Source organism: Aquarana catesbeiana, linkage group LG05 (assembly GCF_042186555.1).
Source record: "Aquarana catesbeiana isolate 2022-GZ linkage group LG05, ASM4218655v1, whole genome shotgun sequence".
Taxonomy (NCBI): domain Eukaryota; kingdom Metazoa; phylum Chordata; class Amphibia; order Anura; family Ranidae; genus Aquarana; species Aquarana catesbeiana.
In genome coordinates, this window is record NC_133328.1 from 174,288,481 (window position 1) to 174,311,878 (window position 23,398).

Sequence of the window (23,398 nt, forward strand, 5' to 3'; positions counted from 1 at the left end):
GGTTAATCTGAACCAGATTGTAATATGTATGCCCAACTTGTGATGCTAATTGAAAGACAGGAACCACAGTAATGTGAAGACAACACTCGAGTAACCAATGCAGGAACACCGGGACTGCACGAGAGCAGGAACGGGGATTTGTGTGTGTAAACACACGAATCCCTGTTCTGTCCGGAGAGAAGAGACATATCATTTGTTCCTACTAAGTAGGAAAAACGATATGTCTCTTCCTCTAATCAGTCCTATCCCCTCACAGTTAGAAAACACCCAGGGAACACACATTTAACCTCTTGATCGCCCCTAGTGTTAACTCCTTCACTACCAGTGACATTTACACAGTAAACAGTGCATTTTTATAGCACTGATCGCTGTATAAATGTCAATGGTCCCAAAAATGTGTCAAAAGTGTCCGATCTGTCCGCTGCAATGTCGCAGTACTGCTAAAAATCGCAGATCACCGCCATTACTAGTAAAAAAAAAACAAATAATAAAAATGCCATAAATCTTGCGCATAGTTTGTAGACACTATAACTTTTGCGCAAACCAATCAATATACACTTATTGTGATTTTTATTACCAAAAATATGTAGAAAAATACATATTGGCCTAAACTGAGGAAGAAATTTGTTTTTTAAAAACATTTTTGGGGATTATTATAGCAAAAAGTAAAAAATATAATTTTTTTTTTTCAAAATTGTCGCTCTTTTTTTGTTTTCTAAAAAATAAAAACTGCGAGGTGATCAAATACCACCAAAAGAAAGCTCTATTTGTGGGAAAAAAAGGATGTCAATATTGTTTGGGTACAGCATCGCACGACCGCGCATTTGTCAGTTAAAGAGGCGTAGCGCCTTATCGCAAAAAATGCCATTAAGCAGCCACATCTTTCGGTCTGTAAGTGGTTAAAGAGTAAGTAAAGGCTTCCTGTTTAATTTTTCCCTACAGGTAAGCCTATAATAAGGCTTACGTGTAGGTACTGTAAATATCTCTTAAACTTGCACCGTTTAGGAGATATTTACTATATACGCCACTGCCATCGGCGTGTGCGCTCTGAAGGAACGGACGCTCATGCATTTTTTCAGGGCCCTGTGCCGTGACCAGCAGCTTACGCGCGCATGCGCTGGAGTGTGCCGGAGCCCGTGAACGCAGAAGAAACACCAGGGGGGGTGTCAGCCCTCTCAGTGGTGTGCGGGCGCCGCTGCAGAGCTTCGTTCTATGGTAGGAGTTTCATAATTAACTAGTATGGGATGCATACTAGCTCATTATGCCTTTGTCTTACAGGTTTATTTTTTATGGTTTACAACCTCTTTAACATCAGGGCTGATCAAAGGGTTAAGTGTGCTCCTAGGGAGTGATTTCTAACTGTGTGGGGGATGGCTTAACTGGAGGAAAACAGATCTGTGTTTCTGCTTAGCAGAAACACAAGATCTCCATTTTCCTCTCTGACAGACCGCCGTTCTGCCTCTCCTGTCAACGATCGGCGAGTCCCGGCGGACCCGCTGATTGGCTCCCACTGTGTCCAATCACAGCAGGAGCAGGTCGCCGGCGGTGTGCGCCCCAGACCTGGAAGAAGAGACAACATACAGGTATGTCGTTTCACGCAGCCGGGCCGCCCTGCCGCAGTAAATGTGCGGTGGGCAGTCCGGAAGCGGTTAAAGTGGTTTTAAACTAAAAAGTTTTTTTCACTTTAATGCATTATCTGCATGATGGTAAAAAAAAACCTTCCTGTATTTGTTCTCTCCCCCCCTCCCTATACACTTACCTAAGGCCTCTCACACTCCAGTACTGCTCTCTCTCTTCCAGGATTCACATGGTACACTGGGAGCAAGGGGAGCTACAGACTCCTGCTGCCGTCAGTAAAATCCTGTGAGGAGGCCGAGCCTCGCTGTGTGTGTCAATGGACCCAAACAGCCGGACTCGGTAGCATGCCTGCACAGGTGCCCCCATAGCACACGACTTGCTAAGTGGGCACCCGCAAGAAAAAAGAGCAGGGGGGGACTCCAGAAGAAGAGGTCAGGGGCCCGGTCTGACTAATATCATTGCATAAAGCAGGTAAGAAAAAAAAAAAAAAATTATGCTTAATATCACCTGAAATTGGCTGTGCAAGGAGGATTACTAGTATTATTGTCTACTCAGCTGCAAAACTGGATACTACCTGAGAAATGTACAGCAACAAGTGAGAGAGTTTATTACATTTATTCCTGTGCAGCACTACCAGATAGTTTTGTATTGGTTACAGTGGTTACTCCGTTTCAACATCCACCAGCATATATTATTACATTAAGAGTGGATTTATTTCTCATGCTTTTGGGATGGTCAGTGACTTTTATACATCTTTGCGGACACCGTTTTTTTTTTATACTTTGGCTTCCATTTAATCTTCTAAAAAAAGTTGTTTTTCTAAAACCAGAAAATTTAACTATCATGTTTTTTTTGTTTTTTTTAACAAAACAGTTTTATTGATACTATAAAATTACATGAGTACATAAAAAACACACACAAAAAAAAATATATATAAATACATAAATCAGCAAAACTGGAATGCTCTTTTGCAATAAATTATATATTCCAGGAGGTTATTTCATAGATTAATGCTTTAAGTTGTCTGGATTCATAAGTGACTGTATTCTTGCCGATGTGCATTCTCTTCTCTTCCAGTGGTTGTTCAATTAAAGCCGTAATATTTTTACCATAAACTGAAAATACAAAATATTAATATGTACAAATTCCCAGTATGCGGGGAAAGAAGGTCTAGATTAATTCTGAATGGTCATATGCAATTAAAAATATAAGCACATGATAAAACAACTCATTCGCAGCATTTGGAAAATACAGCCAATCTGTCTAACCACATTAACCATGAGTTATGGTGACCATGAATTAATCTTTCTAAGGCTGGGTTCACACTAGTGCGAACTGGATACGGATTTCTCCACATCCAATTGGCATGACAGGAGATTGTGATCGGCTCTCTATGGAGCCGGTTCACAGATCTCTGTTGCGGCTGCGAAGCGGCTTGCACAGGGGTCCTGTGAATCTTTGGCTCCGTTTAAGGGCCAAAGTCAGCCAAAAATTAGTCCCCGATTCGTCCCTAAAACGGAGAACAGGGACGTTCCAGACCCCTGCTGCGAGCCGCATCTGTTGGAGGTGTGAACCCAGCCAAGGCTGCAGAAGCAGAAAAAGAACTCAGTTAGCCCAAATTAACCTTCTGTATTTATTACTGAAAGGCAGTCAGGCTGCATATACAGTATCTCACAAAGTACACCCCTTACATTTTTGTAAATATTTTATTATATCTTTTCATGTGACAACACTGAAGAAATTACACTTTGCTACAATGTAAAGTACTTAGTGTACAGCTTGTAAAACAGTGTAAATCTGCTGTTCCCTCAAAATAACTCAACACACAGCCATTAATGTCTAAACCACTGGCAACAAAAGTGAGTACACCCCTAAGAGAAAATGTCCAAATTGGGCCCAATTAGCTATTTTCCCCGGTGTCATGTGACTCGTTAGTGTTACACGGTCTCAGGTTTGAATGGGAAGCAGGTGTGTTAAATTTGGTGTTATCGCTCTCACTCTCTCATACTGGTCACTGGAAGTTCAATATGGCACCTCATGGCAAAGAACTCTCTGAGGATCTGAAAAAAAAGAATTATTTCTCTACATAAAGATGGCCTAGGCTATAAGAAGATTGCCAAGACCCTGAAACTGAGCTGCAGCACGGTGGCCAAGAAGACCATACAGCGGTTTAACAGGCCAGGTTCAACTGAGAACAGGCCTCGCCATGGTCGACCAAAGAAGTTGAGGGGTGTACTAACCTTTGTGAGATACTGTACAGTAAGCCGTGATTCACACTACTGCGACTTTGAATCCGACATCCTTGCGTGACTTCATCGTGGGTTGCATACGACTTCTTTAACAGAAGTCAATGCAAGTCATGTTGAAGTTGCACCAAAAGTAGTGAAGAAACCTTTTAATAAGTTGGAGCGATTTGAGTCGCATCGATTAGAACGGTTCCATTGCCGTTAATGGGGCTCGACTTGTCATGCGACTTTGAACTCTCAGGTCGCATGACAAGTCGCGACAGTGTGAATCAAGGCTTATACTTGTCTACGTTATTTGTTTCTTTTTTACTTACCGAGTGCCGCAGCAAAGGTTAAAATGACATGTAATGTATGCAATACATTTGTAATATTTTACTTTTTGCACCAGTCTACCCAGATTTTCCATTGCTTAACAAAAGTGTCATGTTTAGAGGATGTAGGAGAAAGTAGAAAGTAGGTATTTCTCAATTTTTTTTAGTATAATACTTCTCGCTGCAAGAAAGATATGTGTGACAACATTGCGGAATGCATGGGGGAAACTATCAATTTCCACATTAAGGATTGCCATATTTGGAGTAGGAGTTAAAATCCTGGTAACTTCGGAGATAATCTGGAAGATCTTCCACCAGAAGCTAGTGAGATTAGAACATGCCCATAATATGTGCATCAGTTGCCCTACATGGCCACATCCCTACCAGCATGCTAAAGAGGTGGAGGAAGAGAATTTAGCTAAATGGTATGGGGTATAATGCCAACAATTTGTTACTCTTTGCGTTAGTTCCCAATGATTGACACAGTGGGGGTTATTTAGGAAAGGCAAATTCACTTTGCACTACAAGTGCAAACTACAAGTGCAAAGTGCACTTGAAATTGCACTGAAAGTGCACTTGGAAGTGCAGTTGCTGTAAATATGAGGGGTAAATCTGAAATCAGGGGAAGCTCTGCTGATTTTATCCAATCATGTGCAAGCTAAAATGCTGTTTTTTATTTTCCTTGCATGTCCCCCTCGGATCTACAGCGACTGCACTTCCAAGTGCACTTTCAGTGCAATTTCAAGTGCACTTTGCACTTGTAGTCCAAAGTGGATTTGCCTTTTGTAAATAACCCCCCCCGTGTGTCGCTTTGTATATAGAATACACAGCTTTTTTGAAAGTTGAAAAATGTAGATTGTAAGCTCTAACGAGCATGGCCCTCCGATTCCTACTGTATTAAATTGCATTGTAATTATACTGTCTGCCCTTATGTTGTAAAGCGCTGCATAAACTGTTGGCGCTATATAAATCCTGTATAATACTAATAATAAAAACAAACTGATAGTATGCTTGTGCCTTTAGAGGCCTGTGTCGATGGGCTTTTGTTCGCATCAGACAGGTTTTTCATTCCCATATAAGTCTAGGTGAATGCAAAACCCGCTTGAAGCAGGTCAAGTGAGGGTCAAAAGCCCCTGTCAATGAATTCCGAATAACCTAAGCAGCATTTCAAGCTGATTTCATCAACACAAGCCAAAATTCCATTGACACAGGCCCTAAAATGTCATCCACACCGATGATGTGATTCTTACCTCCTCTCCCAGTGCTGTCATTGCAAGGCAGGCCTTTACTAAAAGAACTGGAATTTTTAGTAATTGGATTTTGACATTATCCTACTTTTTGGCTTCAAAAGAAGGTCTGCTTTAAAGCTGATCCCCAAGCAACATCAAAATTAGACTATCAACCAGGGTTCTCTCAAACCCTAGGGTTCCTTCTAAGGTGGCTAGGGGGTCCTTGAGCAATAAGCAATCTCTGGGGTTGATTTACTAAAACTAGAGAGTGCAAAATCTGGTGCAGTTGTGCATGGCAGCCAATCAGATTCTAACTTTAGCTTGTTCAATTAAGCTTTGACAAAGTAACCTGGAAGCTAACTGGTTTCTTTGCAGAGCTGCACCAGATTTTGTACTCTCCAGTTTTAGTAAATCAACCTCTTTGTCTCTTAAATAAGTAACCACTGACACCAACCATCTCAGACTACTTGTGAGATGGGAATTTTTCACATTGTGAAATTAATAATGCGACTGTTGCACGCTGCCACCTAACTCTCAGCTGCTGCAACCACTAAATGTCTTCCCACATGAAAGTGCAAAATACAAAAACAAGATGTGGTTGCGCTGCCCAAATGCTTCACATGCTTAAATAATATTTAAATCAATTTTTATTTAAGCATCACAAGCATTTGGGCAGTGCAACCACATATTGTTTTCTGAATTTTTCACATTGGCTGCCAATGCAAGGGGCATTGTTCCCACAGACCATCAGTGTAAAGGGAACCTTTTTCCAGTGACTACCAATTTAGGAGGGTTATTTTACCACCTGCCACCAATTTAAGTGGGCCATTCTCCACTAACATAAGGGGGCACTTTTCCACTAACAACCTATGATCATTTTGTACTTTGTGTTTCTTTTCTGGACATTGTTTTTTAATTTCATTGTTATTACTGGAAGCTATTTTTTTAGTAAAGAACAGTCCTGGTTATCAAACTGATGCACGGTATGCCTCATTCTTTATTCTTAAATCTCAACTCACATTACTCTAATGTACCGTAACTTGTAGACATAATTATTAGCAGTGGTTCCCTTCAGACCCTAGAGCTATTGAAAGGGTTCTTGTTCCTGTTAAAAGAAACACTGACCTGAATGGTTGAATATATATGTGAACTATTGATTTACCAAAGGATTTATAATTCTGTTTGGCCAGTCATGTAATGCAGACACAGTAAAGCCAGGTCAGTGATCCCACTTTTTTCACAGGGGAAAGCAATACAGTTTGGTCACGACTCATATACAGCGTTTTGGCTGGGCAATAAAGGGGCAGCGAGTTACCGATGAAGTCATCACTTGCTTTCTGCTCCTGCTAAAGAGCTCTGAGTTGTTTAATTTACATCACTGAGCAATGCAGACAAGACTGACAGGCTGAGAGTTCTGCTCATCTCTCTTTCACTCTTACTTCTGCAATACAGGTCTATTATAAGAAACTAACAGGTCCTTGTACTAGTATTGTAAACACATCGAGGGATTTTTTCTTTTTAATTGAATGCATAGGCAATAGTTATGTATCTGCTTGGAGTTCAACTTTTAATGTACAATATTTCAAGCCATGCGTGGTTATCTCGTTGCTTGGAAACTTACTTTCACAGTGTTCCAGAAATTGAATGCACTCATAGACAACACCGTCCTGGAGCATGATCATGTGCTTTGCCATATTTTCTAGCAAGGAGAGGAAACATCGCTTTGCATAATACCATGTGTCTGTTCCAAGCTGAAAACCAATACAATAATTGATTACTGTAAATTACAATCCCTACCAGTCACAGACAAACACATATCTGGGCTAGTTTTAGTGGAAGATGATTGGTTTTGGATTCTGGAAAAAAATTTAATCCGTGGAAAAAATCCAAGAAAAAAAAAAAAGACATTTTTTTTTATGCTTCTAAGTGTAAATGGGAGATCTGAGGTTTTTTTGACCCCAGATCTCACATTAAAGAGGTCCTGTCATGCTTTTCTTCTATTACAGGGATGTTTACATTTACATTCCTTGCAATAGGGATAAAAGCGATACATTTTTTTTTTTTTAATAGGACAGTGTAAAAATAAGAAGTAAAAGTCACGCCCACATATAAAAACGGTGTTCAAACCACACATGTGAAGTATCGCCGCTATTGTTGGAACGAGAGCAATAATTCTAGCAGTAGACCTCCTCTGTAATTCAAAACTGGTAACCTGTAGAAATTTTTAAACGCCGCCTATGGAGATTGTTAAGTGCCAAAGTTTGTCGCCATTCCACGAGCGGGAGCAATTTTGAAGCATGACATGTTGGGTAATAATTTACTCGGCGTAACATTATCTTTCACAATATAGAAAAAATTGTGCTAACTTTACCGTTTTCCTATTCTTTCCAAAAAATTTGCGTTTGCATGACCGATGCGCAAATAACAAAGTATTGCAAAGACCACCATTTTATTCTCTAAGGTGTCTGAAAAAAAATATATAATGTTTAGGGGTCCCAAGTAATTTTCTAGCAAAAAGAAAACGGATTTTAACTTGTAAACAACAAGAAAAATAGGCTTGGTCCTTAAGTGGTTAAAACGTTTAATTAAAGATAAATAAATCATAAGTGAGTGGTACACCGTTCCGCATTTAGTTACATACCATATTCTACAACTTATGGTGGGCAGGGCTGGGCTTGAAAAGCTCTTTGATTTTCTGCATGCTCTGCATCTCTCTGGAGTTGGTGGGAGCTTCGCCATACATATGAGGCAGATACAGCCAAGTTAGTGTAATCTCCAGTAGATTTACATAAAATCTCTTTTGGTTTTACAGTTACTGCCCCCTTTACTAATACTATTGATACTACACTGTTGCATAATGGCACTATATGTCTATTTAAGTATTCTATAAGCAAGTATTTTACATTTTACACAATAGAGTAAGGACTGACCAGACAGCAGTCACTTTGACTCAGCTGGCCAGCTTGATCATGTATTGCAATATACAGTATGTGAACCAAGAATCCCTGTTTTTTTGCAAGTTTGCTAAAAATATATATAGGGGGTATAGCAATGTGCAAAGAGTTCTTTCAGTATCTTCAGCGTCATAATGTGGCCACATCCCTTTAGCCCCTAATGTGTTTTATATCTATGTAAGTTATTTGGGTTTGAGCACAAAACATCTTTGTTTCCACTGCACCAGTACAATACCCAAGTTATACTTGCCTTTTTATTGTATGGTTCAAGGCTTTTGATGACTCGAGAAATACCAAATTCATAGTTTCCTTTAGCACAATAAAGAGTCCTGTTAAAAAGTAGCAAAAATGATAAATTCAGTCAATATATCAGTATTAAGCTGGCCATACAGTTTTTTCGCTTAGCCTGCAGGGTGAATGAAAAAAATCTCACCAATTCCTCCATCCTTTCTATACAGCGTGGATGGACAAATCTTGCCGACTTTTTAAAATATCCAAACAATCTGATTGGATACAGCCGCTGTTCGGCCAACAATTTTCTGCTCCACAAGTGAGAAGTGGCTGACAAGGCCACCCAACTAGGCAAATTCATCAAGAACTAGACAAAATTCACATTGTGTATGTCCAGCTTTATTATAAATATCAGAAAAAAAGATAAACCATGTACCTATTCTATGCCAGTGGTGGCCCATACATTGTGGGCGCACGGGCGCTGCCCCCTATCCCTGCTGCCACCTCCCTATCCATGCACCCAGCCCCTTTCAGGATGCCGGGTGCATGGATTCCGATGGCGGGGGTGTTTTCTTTTGAAGCACCTGATTAGAGCCAGAGGCTCTAATAGGCTTCAAAAAAGGGTGGGTCTGGGGGGGGGGGGGGTGATGTCAGTGGTGCCGCAAGTGGGGGTGGGGGGGATGATGTCAGTGCCGCAGCACTATCTGTATTGCTGGGCTATACACACACACACACACACACACACACTATCTGTATTGCTGGGCTATATACACACAGTATCTGTATTGCTGGGCTATATGACCCGGAGTGGGTCATCCTCCCTTGGGCCTCCGGCAACTTCATATTCTGGGTAAGATGGGTAAGATTTTTCATATTGAATCAAACTTTAGCATGTTTACTATAAATATTATCAGTTTTTTGTTTAACTAACGTATGTCTCCTTTATCTCATAGTTATATGATAATTGTCTCTTAAAAACTTCATGTATATGTACAATAAATCTCCTAAAGAAGCGGTAAATGTGACCCGCAAAACATGTCGAGCAATATACAGATGATGTAAATGATCTAGTTGTAACACCCTAATGTGATTTCAGAATGAAGAGTTTTTGTTGATTATCATTGGAGTTTTAATATTTAAGCGTTAGAAGTATGTATATATATATCTATATAGATATCTATATAGATATCTATATATATTTTGTAATAAAAACCATTAAAGTCCATTATAGCCTCTCCCTCTCTAACCCTTCTCCATAAAAATGGAAAAGACTGGGATTGACGAATAGGACCTCATGGAGAGCACTTAGATGGAGCTTTATTTATAGATTCGCTTCAAGATACATTGAGCATCATTTAAGGGTGCAGAAGCACTTATCAGAACTGGAAAAGTTTAGTACAGGGCATCATGTTGTACTATTTTTCTTCAAGCAAACAAAAAAACCAAAAAAAAAAACAAACACTTACCCAATAACCAAGTTAACTATGCAGAGATGGTAGATTTTCTTATCAGGGTAATCATAAGCAATCTGTTCCTCCTCTTTTTCTATTTTTCTCATTAATTCTTCTGCCTAGCAAGGACAAATTTAAAGGAATGTTTTAAATGACTCAGTGATGGAGATGGGAACCCTAAATTACATTACAACTTTTAAGGTTTTTTCCTGCTTCATAGTGGTTTCATTTTACTGCAGTTCTAGGTACTTTAGTGCTGCAATGAGGTACCAAAGAGGAAGACCCCACAGAATTTAAATCTCCACAAAAGGGCAACCAATCTAAAAACACTTTCAGCAACTCTCACATCAACGGCTGCATTATTGCTGTTAGTAATGTGATCTTTATGGCTTTATATAAAAACCATTTTCAACATTACCGAAAGTGCAAAAGAATTGATCCATGGAATGCTTAAGTATATCTATAAAATAGTTATTTATTACAACATTATTCTGTCTGATTCTAAAATTTGTGCGCTCATGCTTGAGCAAGGAACAAAATGTTGTTGTGATGCATAGCCTATGCTTAGAGTTTCTTGTGTAAAGGCATTTTTACCTCTACACCTTCAAGGATGCAAATGGAAAAACAGGTTAATGGGTCACACTAACCCACACACAACCAGTTTCACCAATTTTTTTGAGGTTCACATACACATAAGCTAATACAGTAATGGATACACTCCTCATAGTGTCATTGTGCAAAACAAAATCAAATGCAGAAGTGAGTGAGAGAGTGATACCTTTCACAAGGCCATTATAAAAACAAATAAATAAATAAAATAAATAACTGTAGGCTTGGAGACTTTTATGCTCAAAAAGGAAAAAAGAGAACTTTGGACCCAGTAACTATTCGTATGGAGTATTATGCGCACAAGGTTTCCTCTGGGGATTTGGCCATGGCTTCATTAGAAACTCTCTAGGCCTTACAGTATGATGTCCCTGCAAACACAGTTTCCTGCTTCCATCTCTATTCCCTTATAACCACATGAAGCCATTATTTGACGACCAAATTTGATTCTGCATAGCAAAAAAGTCCTGAAGCTAACATTGTGCTATAGAACAGTGAGTTGCTTCTGATTAGTATTGTGCATGAAGTAAAGGTAACTTTACTAAGCCATAATCGGATGGGCAATCAGTCTTAAAGAAGTCTCACCATATGTACCTGGTCCCATGGAGGATTTAATAACAAATTTGTAGTTGTGGTGATACTTCTCTTTAGCGTGGTGAGCACAAAGCATGCTTAGTCAATAGGTTAGCAACAACAAATAGAAGTTTGCAAAATGGCAGAAAATATTGGCACCTTTCAACGTGTGTGTGCAATTTTATAAAGTAACATGTTAGGTATCTAATTACTCAGCGTAACATTGTTTATATTTTACCCAAAAAATTGGGTTATATAGTGCATTTTTTAGCATTAAAATTCATCAAAGTGTATTTTTTCAGAAAAAATGCATTTGAAAAAACGTTGCGACATAAAAAATTACAATGACCAGCATTTTATTCTCTAGTATAAACACAAAAGTCGATGTTACTACCCATACAACACATAGATAGCAGAGCTCCCGGGTACTCGATCCAGAGTCGCTGGCTGAGTAAAGTAATGTAGGAAAAATGTTCTGCACTCCGGTTGTTGCTCTTTAAAAAAAATCTTTGTTTTTATTGACAAGCCACAATGAACCAATGCAGATGAAACAGTTGACGCGTTTCAGCCTATAAGGCCTAAAACCCTGTACACACAATCGGACTTTCCAACGGGAAATGTTGGATGTCAGGCTGTTGGCGGACAATCCGACCGTGTGTATGCTCCATCGGACAATTGTTGTCGGACTTTCGGCCAACAAATGTTGGCTAGCAGGTTTTCAAATTTTCCGCCAACAAATGTGTGTTGTCGGATTTTCCGATCATGTGTACACAAGTCCGTCGGACAAAAGTCCAAAGTACAAACACGCATGCTCGGAAGCAGAAGCGGTCAATCTTGTAAACTAGCATTTATAATGGAGAATTAACATTCGTGACGTGGCAAATTTTTATGAAATCTCTAAATGTAGCGCACAATTCTCTTCTTCTTTAATGGGATAATAATGAAGCTGCTTTGCTGGTGATACTGATGGAGTTATTGCAAACTAATTTTCAAAGGCTTTTTTTTTTTCTAGTGATGTCAAGATTATTATTATGTTCTTTTTTTTTTTTTTTTTGTGCAAGTTACAACACCATTATCCCGTAGTTTTTAAGAACAAAGATACAACTATCTATCCCTTGTCAATTTTACATTGTATTTTTTAAAATGTAACTGCCTACTCCCAAACTGTCATTTGAAGTAAAACACATAGCCAAGTATTATTCTCCACAATTTTTTAATTGTGCATTAAAAAAAAATCAAATAAAATTAGACATGCTATCTGCCAATAGAACTTAACCAAAAAGTGCATTTTATGCATCCAAAAATATAGAAAATTTACCAAATCAAATCATTATTCAACCAAAAAAATTATGTCAAAGCAATAACTCCAAGGCCAATCATAAATAAGTTATCTCCTCCGATTCCGCAAAATGTCTGGTTGACGAACGGCCATTCAGAAACGAACTGAAAAGCACGAAATGAAAAGCGTGAACTGAACAGAGCTAAAGGAAAAACGCGAAAAAAAAGCGCGAATCAGCACTCACCAAACTTCTACTAACACGAAATTAGCAGAAGGAGCCCAAAGAGTGGCGCTAAAGAGCTGAAAAACCAAGTAGTACGTCTAGTACGTCACTACGTTCGTAATTGTTGGCCAACATTTGTGTGACCGTGTGTATGCAAGACAAGTTTGAGCCACACCATTTGGACAAAATTCCACGGTTTTGTTGGCCAACAATTCGATCATGTGTACGAGGCATAAGTCATACATTTTATTCTCAAGGGTCTCTGCTAAAAAATATATAATGTTTAGGGGTTCTAAGTAATTTTCTAGCAAAAAATACTGATTTTAACTTAAATGTAAACAAAGTGTCAGAAGAAGGCCTGGTCTTAAAGTGGTTAAATCAAAACCAGAGGCTTTTAGTGGATTTAACTAATACAATATATACTTCCATTTTTCCCACCCCTGCCATCACTTATTGTTCTGAGCAAATACAACATTACCCATTTGCCTTCTGCATCATCTTATCTTTATGGCCCAGATTCAGCAGGATAAGCTGTACAGGTAGAGTGTTACTTATTCTTTTGTATGCCCAAGATGTACTTAGATACTCATGGGAGGGTGAATGGACCATAGATGTCATGGCATTAATTCTTAATGGCACCCCCACATATCTAGCAAACATGCAATACTATGCATTTTGGTGCATCGCGACTTTAAAAATTGTGTCGGCATCTTTGTTCTGCATTTCTCATTCATAGAGAAATCTTTTTAAATTAATAGGCTGCCCTAAAGCAGACCATGTGGGAACATGCAAAAAAGCCTGCGTTCTTGGAAGCACCTGTTGGTGTAATGAAGGCCTCAGTTTGCTGAGTATTTTTACTGGATGTGAAATACAACATTTGAATTTTAAACTAGATCTTATGAAATTGTGTGCACTTGTATTTAATGTTGCTTTTACCATACATCATATTACTTGGTTTTATTTTCCTTCATACAAATCATTATGAATGCATTTTAAACCCACCCTAAACTGATCACGAACTGAGGTTGAGCTGATGTTATATAATCTCAGAATAACCTCAATTGCAAACCATTTTTCTGCATTTTACTTGCATGTTCGTCTGAAGCCAATGTGAATTAGCCCTAAAAATATACACCTCAGTATACAAAGACATGTGGATCCAACCAGTGGTGGCCCGTGCATTAAGGGCGCATAGGCGCTGCCCCCTCTCTCCAGCCACCCCCTCTATGAATAATGGATAGATTCATGCATAGCATGAATCTATCCATGGCTGCCGCTGCCACCCCCTATTCAGGCGTCCGGCCCCTTTTCGGACTCTGGGTGCCTAAATTACAGCAGCAGGGTTTTTTTTTAAGCACCCGATTATAGCCATAGGCTCTAAAAGGCTTAAAAAAAAAGTTGGACTTGGAGCACAGAGCATTGCGCTTGCAGTCCACTCAGATGTGTTAGAAAAGCAAATGAAGATTTGCTTTTCTATCACTGAATCGCCTCTCAGCCAATCAGGAAGCGCGGTTCCCGAATGGCTGAAAGCTTAGGTGATCCTACTGGATGCCTAGGAGAAGGGGAGGAGAGGCACTGCGGAAGCCGCCGTGATCTCCAAGGAAGACGCTATCTTGCGGCAGCCTGTCTCCCCCTGCCCGATGATCCAAGCCGATCGAGTAGGTGCAGGTGGACTGGGAAACAGTCACCAGCCGCCACTGGATCCAACACTGAATGCAAGTAGAAGGTTCCTTGTACAAAAAGATGTATAGAAATATGTAAAATACTGGCAGTTCAGAAACAAAACATAATGACAGTAATTATAAATACTGCTAATTAAAAAAAATAATAATGATCATAAAAAAAAAGCATACCAGATCATTTTGACTTGTCATGATGTAGGAAACACACAAATTTGCAAGAACAATTGCACTGACATTCAAGATCTGAAAAAAGGCAAAATAAGGATGCTTAATTAGAACTTATGTTACATTATTATTAGGAAACAGTATGTATACAAAAGTTATCATGTAGACAAGGACAATGACCATGCTATTGCATGAAGGGCACTCACAAAGCTAGTGTTTCATCTTAAATTAGTAATATACTAAATACAAATAATAAAGAATGCAACATTATAGATTAGAAAACACATTGATTTGAATCTCATACGTGTATGATCACAAAGCCAAGATTTATGTTTCTACTTCCTCTTAAAGATCAAAAATTCTGGCGGCATTATGTTGCCACTGCAGTCACTGATATCTTATTTCTACAGATGTTACATTGATACACTGAGAACTCCCTCTAGTGGATAACATACATCTCTCTATTTACCAATAAAAATCTGAAAAAAGTAAACTTGGAAATTTAAAAATAATATACAGATTGCATGCAAAGTTGATTAAGGCCTTGTTCACATCTTTGCGGGTGCAGGATTTGCAGCAATACCCGCAACCACCCGTATTCAAAATGCGTGGGGCTGCCATTCATTTTTAATATCACCCCATGCATCTAGAAATACAGAGAATTTGTGAGTGCTGGAACTACAGGGGAATCACCATGGTGTAAAAGCACCATACAATTTCCTGGGTGCTGCATTTTTAAAATGCTGCCTGCACCTATTTCTGCCGGAAACACAGGCACGGCAGCCCATTCAAATAAATGGGATGTGCCGTGCCCACGCAAACCCACATAGATGTGAACCAGGCCTAAGAGGTAGTCCAGTAAAATGAAGAGGGAACAGTCGGCAACTGTGTGCAAGAGAAAGAGCAGGACACCTGAGTGAGTAGGATGGACTAGCTTGGGGCTGAAATACGGTTGCTGAACTGTGAAAACCACCTATTTGAGACTCCTGAAGCAGACAGGAAACCTCAGACCCCCGTGTGGGAGCGGTATAGTGCCGGAGAGCCATATGCCCCGTACACACGGTCAGACTTTGTTCGGACATTCCGACAACAAAATCCTAGGATTTTTTCCGACGGATGTTGGCTCAAACTTGTCTTGCATACACACGGTCACACAAAGAAAATCCGATCGTTCTGAACGCGGTGACGTAAAACACGTACGTCTGGACTATAAACGGGGTAGTGGCCCATAGCTTTCATCTCTTTATTTATTCTGAGCATGCGTGGCACTTTGTCCGTCGGATTTGTGTACACGCGATCGGAATTTCCGATAACGGATTTTGTTGTCGGAAAATTTTATATCCTGCTCTCAAACTTTGTGTGTCGGAAAATCAGATGGAAAATGTGTGATGGAGCCTACACACGGTCGGAATTTCCGACAACAAGGTCCTATCACACATTTTCCGTCGGAAAATCCGACCGTGTGTATGGGGCAATACTCTTGTTTTCCATTTTACCAGAGTTATAAACTATTTTGTGTTTGCTTGCTGAAGAAAGCTGTTTTGTTTGCTAGATTGTTTGCAAGCTCAATAAAAACCGTCACTTTTACAACCGGCTTGCAGTGATTCTGAGCCCAGTATCACACTATTTGCCTATACATATCAAATTAACGTCTTCTTAGAATGGAAGCGCACGTCCCATTTTATCACAAGTCTTAAAATAAGAGAATTATTCCCCAATTCAAATTCAGGACAGTGGGTAGAGTCGTATGGTGCATAGTGCACGTATAGCCTAATAATAGAGCCATTTATTCCAAATTGCATACAGCTGTTTTCTGGCCATCATCAGTAGACTGAATGCACACCAATGCATCCATCGATTTGGGCTTGGGACCCAACGAGACAGGAAAACCAAAATGGTTACAGTGGGAAGAAACTTAGGCCACACACTACCACAGAAGGCCTGTACAGCGTGGAGAGGAGTGACAGTTGTTTGCATACTACTGCTGAACAAATCAATGGCAAGCTGCGACTGTATGCACGTCATTGTACATTCATCAGATGTGCAATGACTCGCGTACAGTCAATAATGAAAATAAGGTAGGTGGGGTTATAGGACGTCATTACACCCAGAAGTCAGAGGTCGGCCATTTTACTGGTGTCTCTCCCATTGATGTTTATCCTTAAGGGGGCAATGTTTGGAAACTTAAGAGCGCGCTTCCTCTTGTGCACTGGGTTTCAGTGCACTCTTTGTAACTGGATATTTTATTCTTTTATTAATGTGGGAATACTATACCATGAGGAGTTTTTTTTTATCTCTTCTCTCTTGCCGAGTGGGCTGGATCCTGGGTGGATGGTGACTAAGCTCTTGATCCTTCAAGTGGATTGACCCCAGTTTTCACTGGGAATGCGCATGGTGACCTTACCTGTGTGTAGGCCTGTCAGAAACCATGAATCAGACCGAGACAGAAGTACAGTTAAATCAAACTTGTTTATTAATAAAAGTAAATAGAACAAACGTTGTCAAAACATAGTCAAAGTTCGGTAACCAAAATGGATAGCCGGGAAGCCAGGAATCAGCGTAGTGGAAGAGCAAGCAGGATCTGGAGCCAGAAGGAATGTCAGCCAAGCAAGTCTTTAACAGGAGCACAAGAGAAAGTCTGTGACGTTGACCAAGACGAAGGCAGAGATCATCTAGGCTGGACGGCTTATGTAAGCAGGACTGACGAGCAGGATATTATCAACAGGGGAGTCTCTGTGGAGAGATAGGAGCTGGCAATTAGCTGACAGCTGAGCGGCCAGCTCAAAGAAGGAAGGGCTAATAAGCCCAGCCCTGACAGTACCCCCTCCTTAACAAAAGAACAAGGGTGCACATACCGCTTCAGGCAAAAAATGGACGCATATGATCCAAGGTGCTAATCCCGGCTCATCACCTTAGGCAAATATCAAGAAAAGAAGAAAAGATTGATTGCACACTTGAATCCAAAAGATGCTGTAGAAATTTCTTTATTGTCATGAGCCAGACATAATTGCAATGATGATCAGTTGACGCGTTTCACACGAAAAGAATCGTGCTTGTTCACAGCCCCTCCTCAACGACCCCTCCCTCTTGGAGGACCACCAGGCTTGAGGGGAAAACGTCAATGGAAATCATGGAGAAGGACGGGGCATGTACATCCGAGGATGAGACCCAAGAGCGTTCCTCCAGACCGTACCCTTTCCAATGCACGAGGTACTGTATGCGCCCACGGGACCTACGGGAGTCAACAATGGACTGTACTTCAAACTCCTCATGGTTCTCAGCCTGTATGGGGTGAGGACATGGCACCGAGGTGGTAAAGCGGTTGCACACCAAAGGTTTTAATAAGGAGACATGAAATACATTTGAGATACGCATATTAGAAGGAAGGTCTAACAGGAAATCAGGAAAGGCCCAATAAACTTAGGTGCAAACTTCAGAGAGCCTGTCCCCAGCCAGGTAGAAAGGCACAGGCAGGCATCTATGGTCAGCATGGAGTCTGTACCTATCATTAGCATGTCGCAAAGCCTCCTGGACCTGTGCCCAAGTGGAACAAAGACCACGCAGATGTTCCTCTAACACAGGAATACTCTGCGGAACAAATCAGGCAATATGGAGGGTTGGAAACCATAGTTAGCCATACACGTGGACAATCAGAAAGCAGAATTCAAGGCACTATTGTGAGCAAACTCTGCCCATGGTAAGAGGTTTGACTAGTTGTTATGATGATCAGAAATATAGCAACGTAGGAACTGCTCCAAGGACTGATTGGCTCGTTCTGCGGCCCCATTAGACTGCGGGTGATACACAGAGGAGAAAGCGAGCTGAATTCCCAACTGTGCACAAAAGGCTCGCCAGAACCGGGAGACAAACTGACTACCCCTGTCTGAGACAATCACCTTGGGTAGCCCATGTAAGCGAAAGATCTCCCGAAGCCAGTTCTTTAGAAGTGGGCAACTTCTTAAGTGGAATACAATGAGACATTTTCGAGAACCGGTCAACCACCATAAGAATAACTGTGTTGCCCTGGGAGTTGGGTAACTCCACAATGAAATCCATAGTCAGGTAGGTCCAGGGCCTCTCCATTGGGTATGGGTTGTAGGAGGCCCACTGGAAGGTGTCATGGAGTCTTACTCTGAGCAGGCAGCTATGAAGGTGGTTACATCAGCACATAGACTAGGCGCCACAATTGTTGGGAAATGGCCCAAAAGACTTCATTCTTCCCAGGGTGGCCAGCAGCCTTGGGAGAATGGTAAGTCCGGAGCACAGCAGTACGGAGACTCTCTGGGACAAAGCAGCGGTCACAAGGTTTCTCAGGAGGAGCATGGACCTGAGCGGCAAGAATTTTGTCAACTAAAGGAGAAGTGAGACTGGTGCGAACCATAGCCAGAATACGATCAGGAGGAATCACAGGAACTGGAACGGACTCCATCTTGGAAGAGGAGGAAAATTGTTGCGACAAAGCATCAGCCCCTTACATTCTTAGTACCGGGTAAGAATGAGACAATGTAATTGAAACTTGACAAGAAAAGAGCCCATTGCGTCCTTCTGAGAGAGAGGCGTTTAGCCTCAGACAAGAATGTGAGATTCTTATGGTCAGTAAGAATGAGAACCGGCACAGTGGTAACTTCGAGGAGATGTTTCCATTCCTTCAGGGTTAAAATGATCGATAACAGCTCTCTGTACCCAATCTCATAATTGCACTCCGCAGGTGACAATTTCTTGGAAAAGTAGTTACCAGGATGCATAGCGCTCTCAGAGGTAGGACGTTGAGAGAGAAGAGCGCCAACTCCAGTCTCAGAAGCATCAACCTCAAAGATAAAAGGTAACGTAGGATCAGGATGTGCCAACAGAGGAGCAGAAACAAAAGGCAGCCTTGAGACTCTCAAAGGCCTCAATGGACTCCGGAGACCAACTCTGTGGGTTACAGTCCTTTCTGGTCAGATCGGTATTTTTGCTATAATACATATCCCAAAAATATATATAAAAAAAACTAATTTATTCATCAGTTTAGGCCGATATATATTCTACATATTTCTGGTAAAAAAAAAAATCGCAATAGGCGATAGGCGTATATTGATTGGTTTGCGCTTAAGTTATAGCGTCTACAAAATAGGGGATAGATTTATGGCATTTTTATTATTTGTTACTAGTAATGGCAGCAATCTGCAGTTTTTAGTGGGACTGCAACATTGCTACGGACAATTCTGACACTTTTTGGGACCATTGACATTTATACAGCGATCAGTGCTATAAATAGTCACTGATTACTGTGTAAATGTCACTGGCAGGGATGGGCTTACTGGAACATGACAGAGACCACTGGGAACAGTAGATCCCTGCCATGTCACCTGTGAGAACGGGGAATCGCCTTTGTTTCCCCTTCTGCCTCTGTAACAGGCGATCGTGGGTCGTCAGCGAACATCGAGCCCATCCGACCCGTGAGCATGCTCCCGCAGCGTGCAACGGGTGCTAGCCTGCTATCACAGCTGCACGAGCCGCCGTACAGCTACGGCGATTTGAGAAGGAGAGCCTACCTGCCACCGTATAACGATGGTGGCTGGTCGGAAAGCGGTTAACTTTGGATAGTAAAACATTTTTTTTCTGACAGTAAATACCTTATACAGCCCACTTCCTCTTTCTTGACTGGTTATTATTATTATTATCTCTCACAAGAATTTGCCAGGAAGAGAGGGGGGATGAGTCATAAGAGGGCCAATGAGAGCTGCATGGCTGCAGAGCTGGAGGTGTGCCTCTCTGTGTCTGTGTAAATCTAGGAAGTGAACAGGCAGCAGCTTTAGCTGCCCACAGATAAAATGGCTGGAGCCAGACTTAGTGGAGGGAGATTTATGCAGCATATTTGGCAAGTACAGAATCACAGTATATATAAAATATTATGCAAAGTGGTTGGAGGGAAGCTTCAGAATGGCAAAGATGTTTTTATTACAAATTATGACAGCAGACTGCAGTTCCTCTTTAAGCTCTGTTTTTAGTTTTTATTTATGCTTTCTGCATTTTTTACTTAAACACTTTTTAGACCAGATTAGGTTCAGTTTAAAGATGTTTTTGAAATGGAAAAAGTCTTCATTTCGGGAGAGATATACATTATGGTTTATAAAACTAGTAATGCAATACCTGGGTGGATAAAGGCATCATTCATTTAGAGGACATACAGGTTGGCCCAGCACTAAAAACATTTATGCCCCGTACACACGGTCGGACTTTGTTCGGACATTCCGACAACGAAATCCTAGGATTTTTTCCAACGGATGTTGGCTCAAACTTGTCTTGCATACACACGGTCACACAAAGTTGTTGGAAAATCCGATCGTTCTAAACGCGGTGACGTAAAACATGTACGTCGGGACTATAAACGGGGCAGTGGCCAATAGCTTTCATCTCCTTATTTATTCTGAGCATGCGTGGCACTTTGTCCGTCGGATTTGTGTACACACGATCGGAATTTCCGACACCGGATTTTGTTGTCGGAAAATTTTATATCCTGCTCTCAAACTTTGTGTGTCGGAAAATCCGATGGAAAATGTGTGATGGAGCCTACACACGGTCAGAATTTCCGACAACAAGGTCCTATCACACATTTTCCATCGGAAAATCCGACCGTGTGTACGGGGCATTAGGACTCTGCAACTGGAATACAACCTTCCCTCCAGTGAGCAGTACACATACATCCAGATAGCCCACCTAGTGAAAACTACCTTGGAAATTAGTCCAATACTACCAACAATGCAAAACCTCATTTAAGTGTATCTTGTTTATATACTTATGCTTACAGGAAAAAGATACCTTTGCTAAACCTTCTTAAATAACCGCTTGGGAGAAAGTAATAGGGAAAGAATACCCTGCAGATCAATGGGTGAAAGCCCTCTGTACCATCTACTCCTCTACCAGAAGTGCAAGCCTCTGGGAGCTTTACCAAAAAATAATGCTGCCCATATTTGTTATCCAAGATTTACCCAACCTCCTCCCCAGAGTGTTGGAGGAGCTGTGGATCGCCAGGTACCCTAATCCATATGTTGTGGTCCTGTCCAATATTACATTTACTTTGTATCCAAGTAGCAAACATTATAATCAAAATCACAGGTCTGAACCTGAACGTATACCCAGGAATGGCGATTCTATCCCTAGAATTAGGATCTATTCCCATACCCCATAGAACTATAATCTCTCATGTACTACTTGCAGTATGCCTAACTATACTAAGGTATTGGAAAGAACCAAAAGCTCCTGGGATAGCAGAGTTAATTCAAGCGGTTTAAACCTTTTTTTCCTCATCTACCGGGAACTATGAAGCAGTCTCGAATTTGTGGACACCTTGGTTCAAATGGTACTCGGAAGTCTTTAGCCTTTAATCCCATATAAATGATCTTCTAGTTGTAGTCCTGAATTATTACAGAACAAGTATAAGGAGAGTATAGCAAGCTTATTCTGATGCAATAGGACTCACATGTCTTAGTTATAATTATTATCATTCTGACTTATGTTTATTTTATCTTATTTTATTTTTATCATTTTTATTTTCATTTATGTTTCCACTCTTTTCATTGGTGGTACATGAATTCTAAGAGCTACCCACACACACACATACACTCAAACACTGAAAAAAAAAAAGGTATTCAAAACACAGCTCCTCTGATCACAAAAGAGATCATGAGTGGGCCTAACAAATAATCTTTCATTATACTACATAATTTTTTACTCTTCGAAGTGTAGTACTGTACAACCAAAAATACATATGTATCTTATAAATTGTTGTTTGCAATATAACTGTAGTACACTACTATGTTGTATTGTATTTGGTTCACCCTTTCTCTTTTGTCTGATGCGAAATTCAAATAAAAATTATTGAAACAAAAAAACAAAGCAAACTAGTAATATGCTTTCTCTGTTGAAAAAAAAAAAAAAAAGAAACCTAGCGCTGACCATTTTGTTTGCAGATAGCAAATAACGTACAAAAAGAATAAACCATAACGTGTCTTGTTTCATTTTGTGCGAACAAAAAAAAAAAAAAAAAGAGGGCTAATCTTCAATTCTGCATATTTTATGGGGAACAGAGCATTTAAAGTAAAACTAAAGGCTTTTTTTTTCTCATTTTGGATGAGAGCAAGAGAGGACTATAACCCTTGTTGTTTTTTGCCATCTGTGTCCCATTAGAGATATTTTATTCATTTTCTGTCTCATAGCCAAAATGAAGTGAGAGAAAATTCCTCCAAAGTGAGGAAATCTCTGGCTGTCACCGGGGTCACCAGAACAATTGTCCCTATTGGAAGATTTCTCCTCTATTCCAGTTCTGGTGGCAACCCAAAATATGAGATTTTCATTTTTACTCTCAGTGAGAACAGTAAACAGAGAGGGTGAACCTTTGTGACAGGGGCACTGACGACCTGACAGGTGTTCTAATCCCTCTCGACTCAATCCAAAACTGGAAAAAAAAGTTTTGTCTTTATTTATACTTTAAGTACCGGTAACAAAAGGATGGGTTTTTATGAGACCAAATGCAACAACCTTACAAGCATAGGTAAGGCAAGTAAATTAAACTGTTCATGAAAAATTGAATTACTATATCTTCCATCCTAAGAAAACAAAATGCATATTATCTATACAGTAACACAGTTATTATACAAGTCCACTATGAGAACCATTTATACAGATGACACCAGGCTGTGATAGACAAAGTGCATACTTGCAGGCCTGAGAAATAGCAGCACACAGTACAGAGACAAGCACTCTGAAAAGCCATGCAACCAAAGCAAAGGAGAAAATATTAAAACAAAAATGACAAACGCTCAGTTTACCGAAACTTTTCTCTTGCAAGGACATTCTTCAATGTTACACTGTCCCAGCTGAGATGCACA

At 40.4% G+C, this 23,398-nt stretch overlaps 1 protein-coding gene across 2 annotated transcripts in view; it reads right to left on the minus strand.

Moving 5' to 3' along the window:
- Positions 1-2,424: 2,424 nt before the first annotated feature.
- The window catches only part of LOC141144568 (intraflagellar transport protein 70A), an 85,242-nt gene continuing 64,268 nt past the window's right edge, over positions 2,425-23,398 (minus strand). The window contains exons 15-20 of one of the 2 annotated variants that reach the window (XM_073630358.1): positions 23,339-23,386; positions 14,535-14,606; positions 10,016-10,119; positions 8,569-8,647; positions 6,986-7,115; positions 2,425-2,693 (exon numbers count right to left, since the gene is read on the minus strand). In XM_073630358.1, the coding sequence (XP_073486459.1) occupies positions 2,557-2,693; positions 6,986-7,115; positions 8,569-8,647; positions 10,016-10,119; positions 14,535-14,606; positions 23,339-23,386 (570 nt within the window). In that variant the 3' untranslated portion in view covers positions 2,425-2,556. The remainder of the gene's footprint in view (positions 2,694-6,985; positions 7,116-8,568; positions 8,648-10,015; positions 10,120-14,534; positions 14,607-23,338; positions 23,387-23,398) is intronic. The other variant, XM_073630359.1, reaches the window with a different exon arrangement.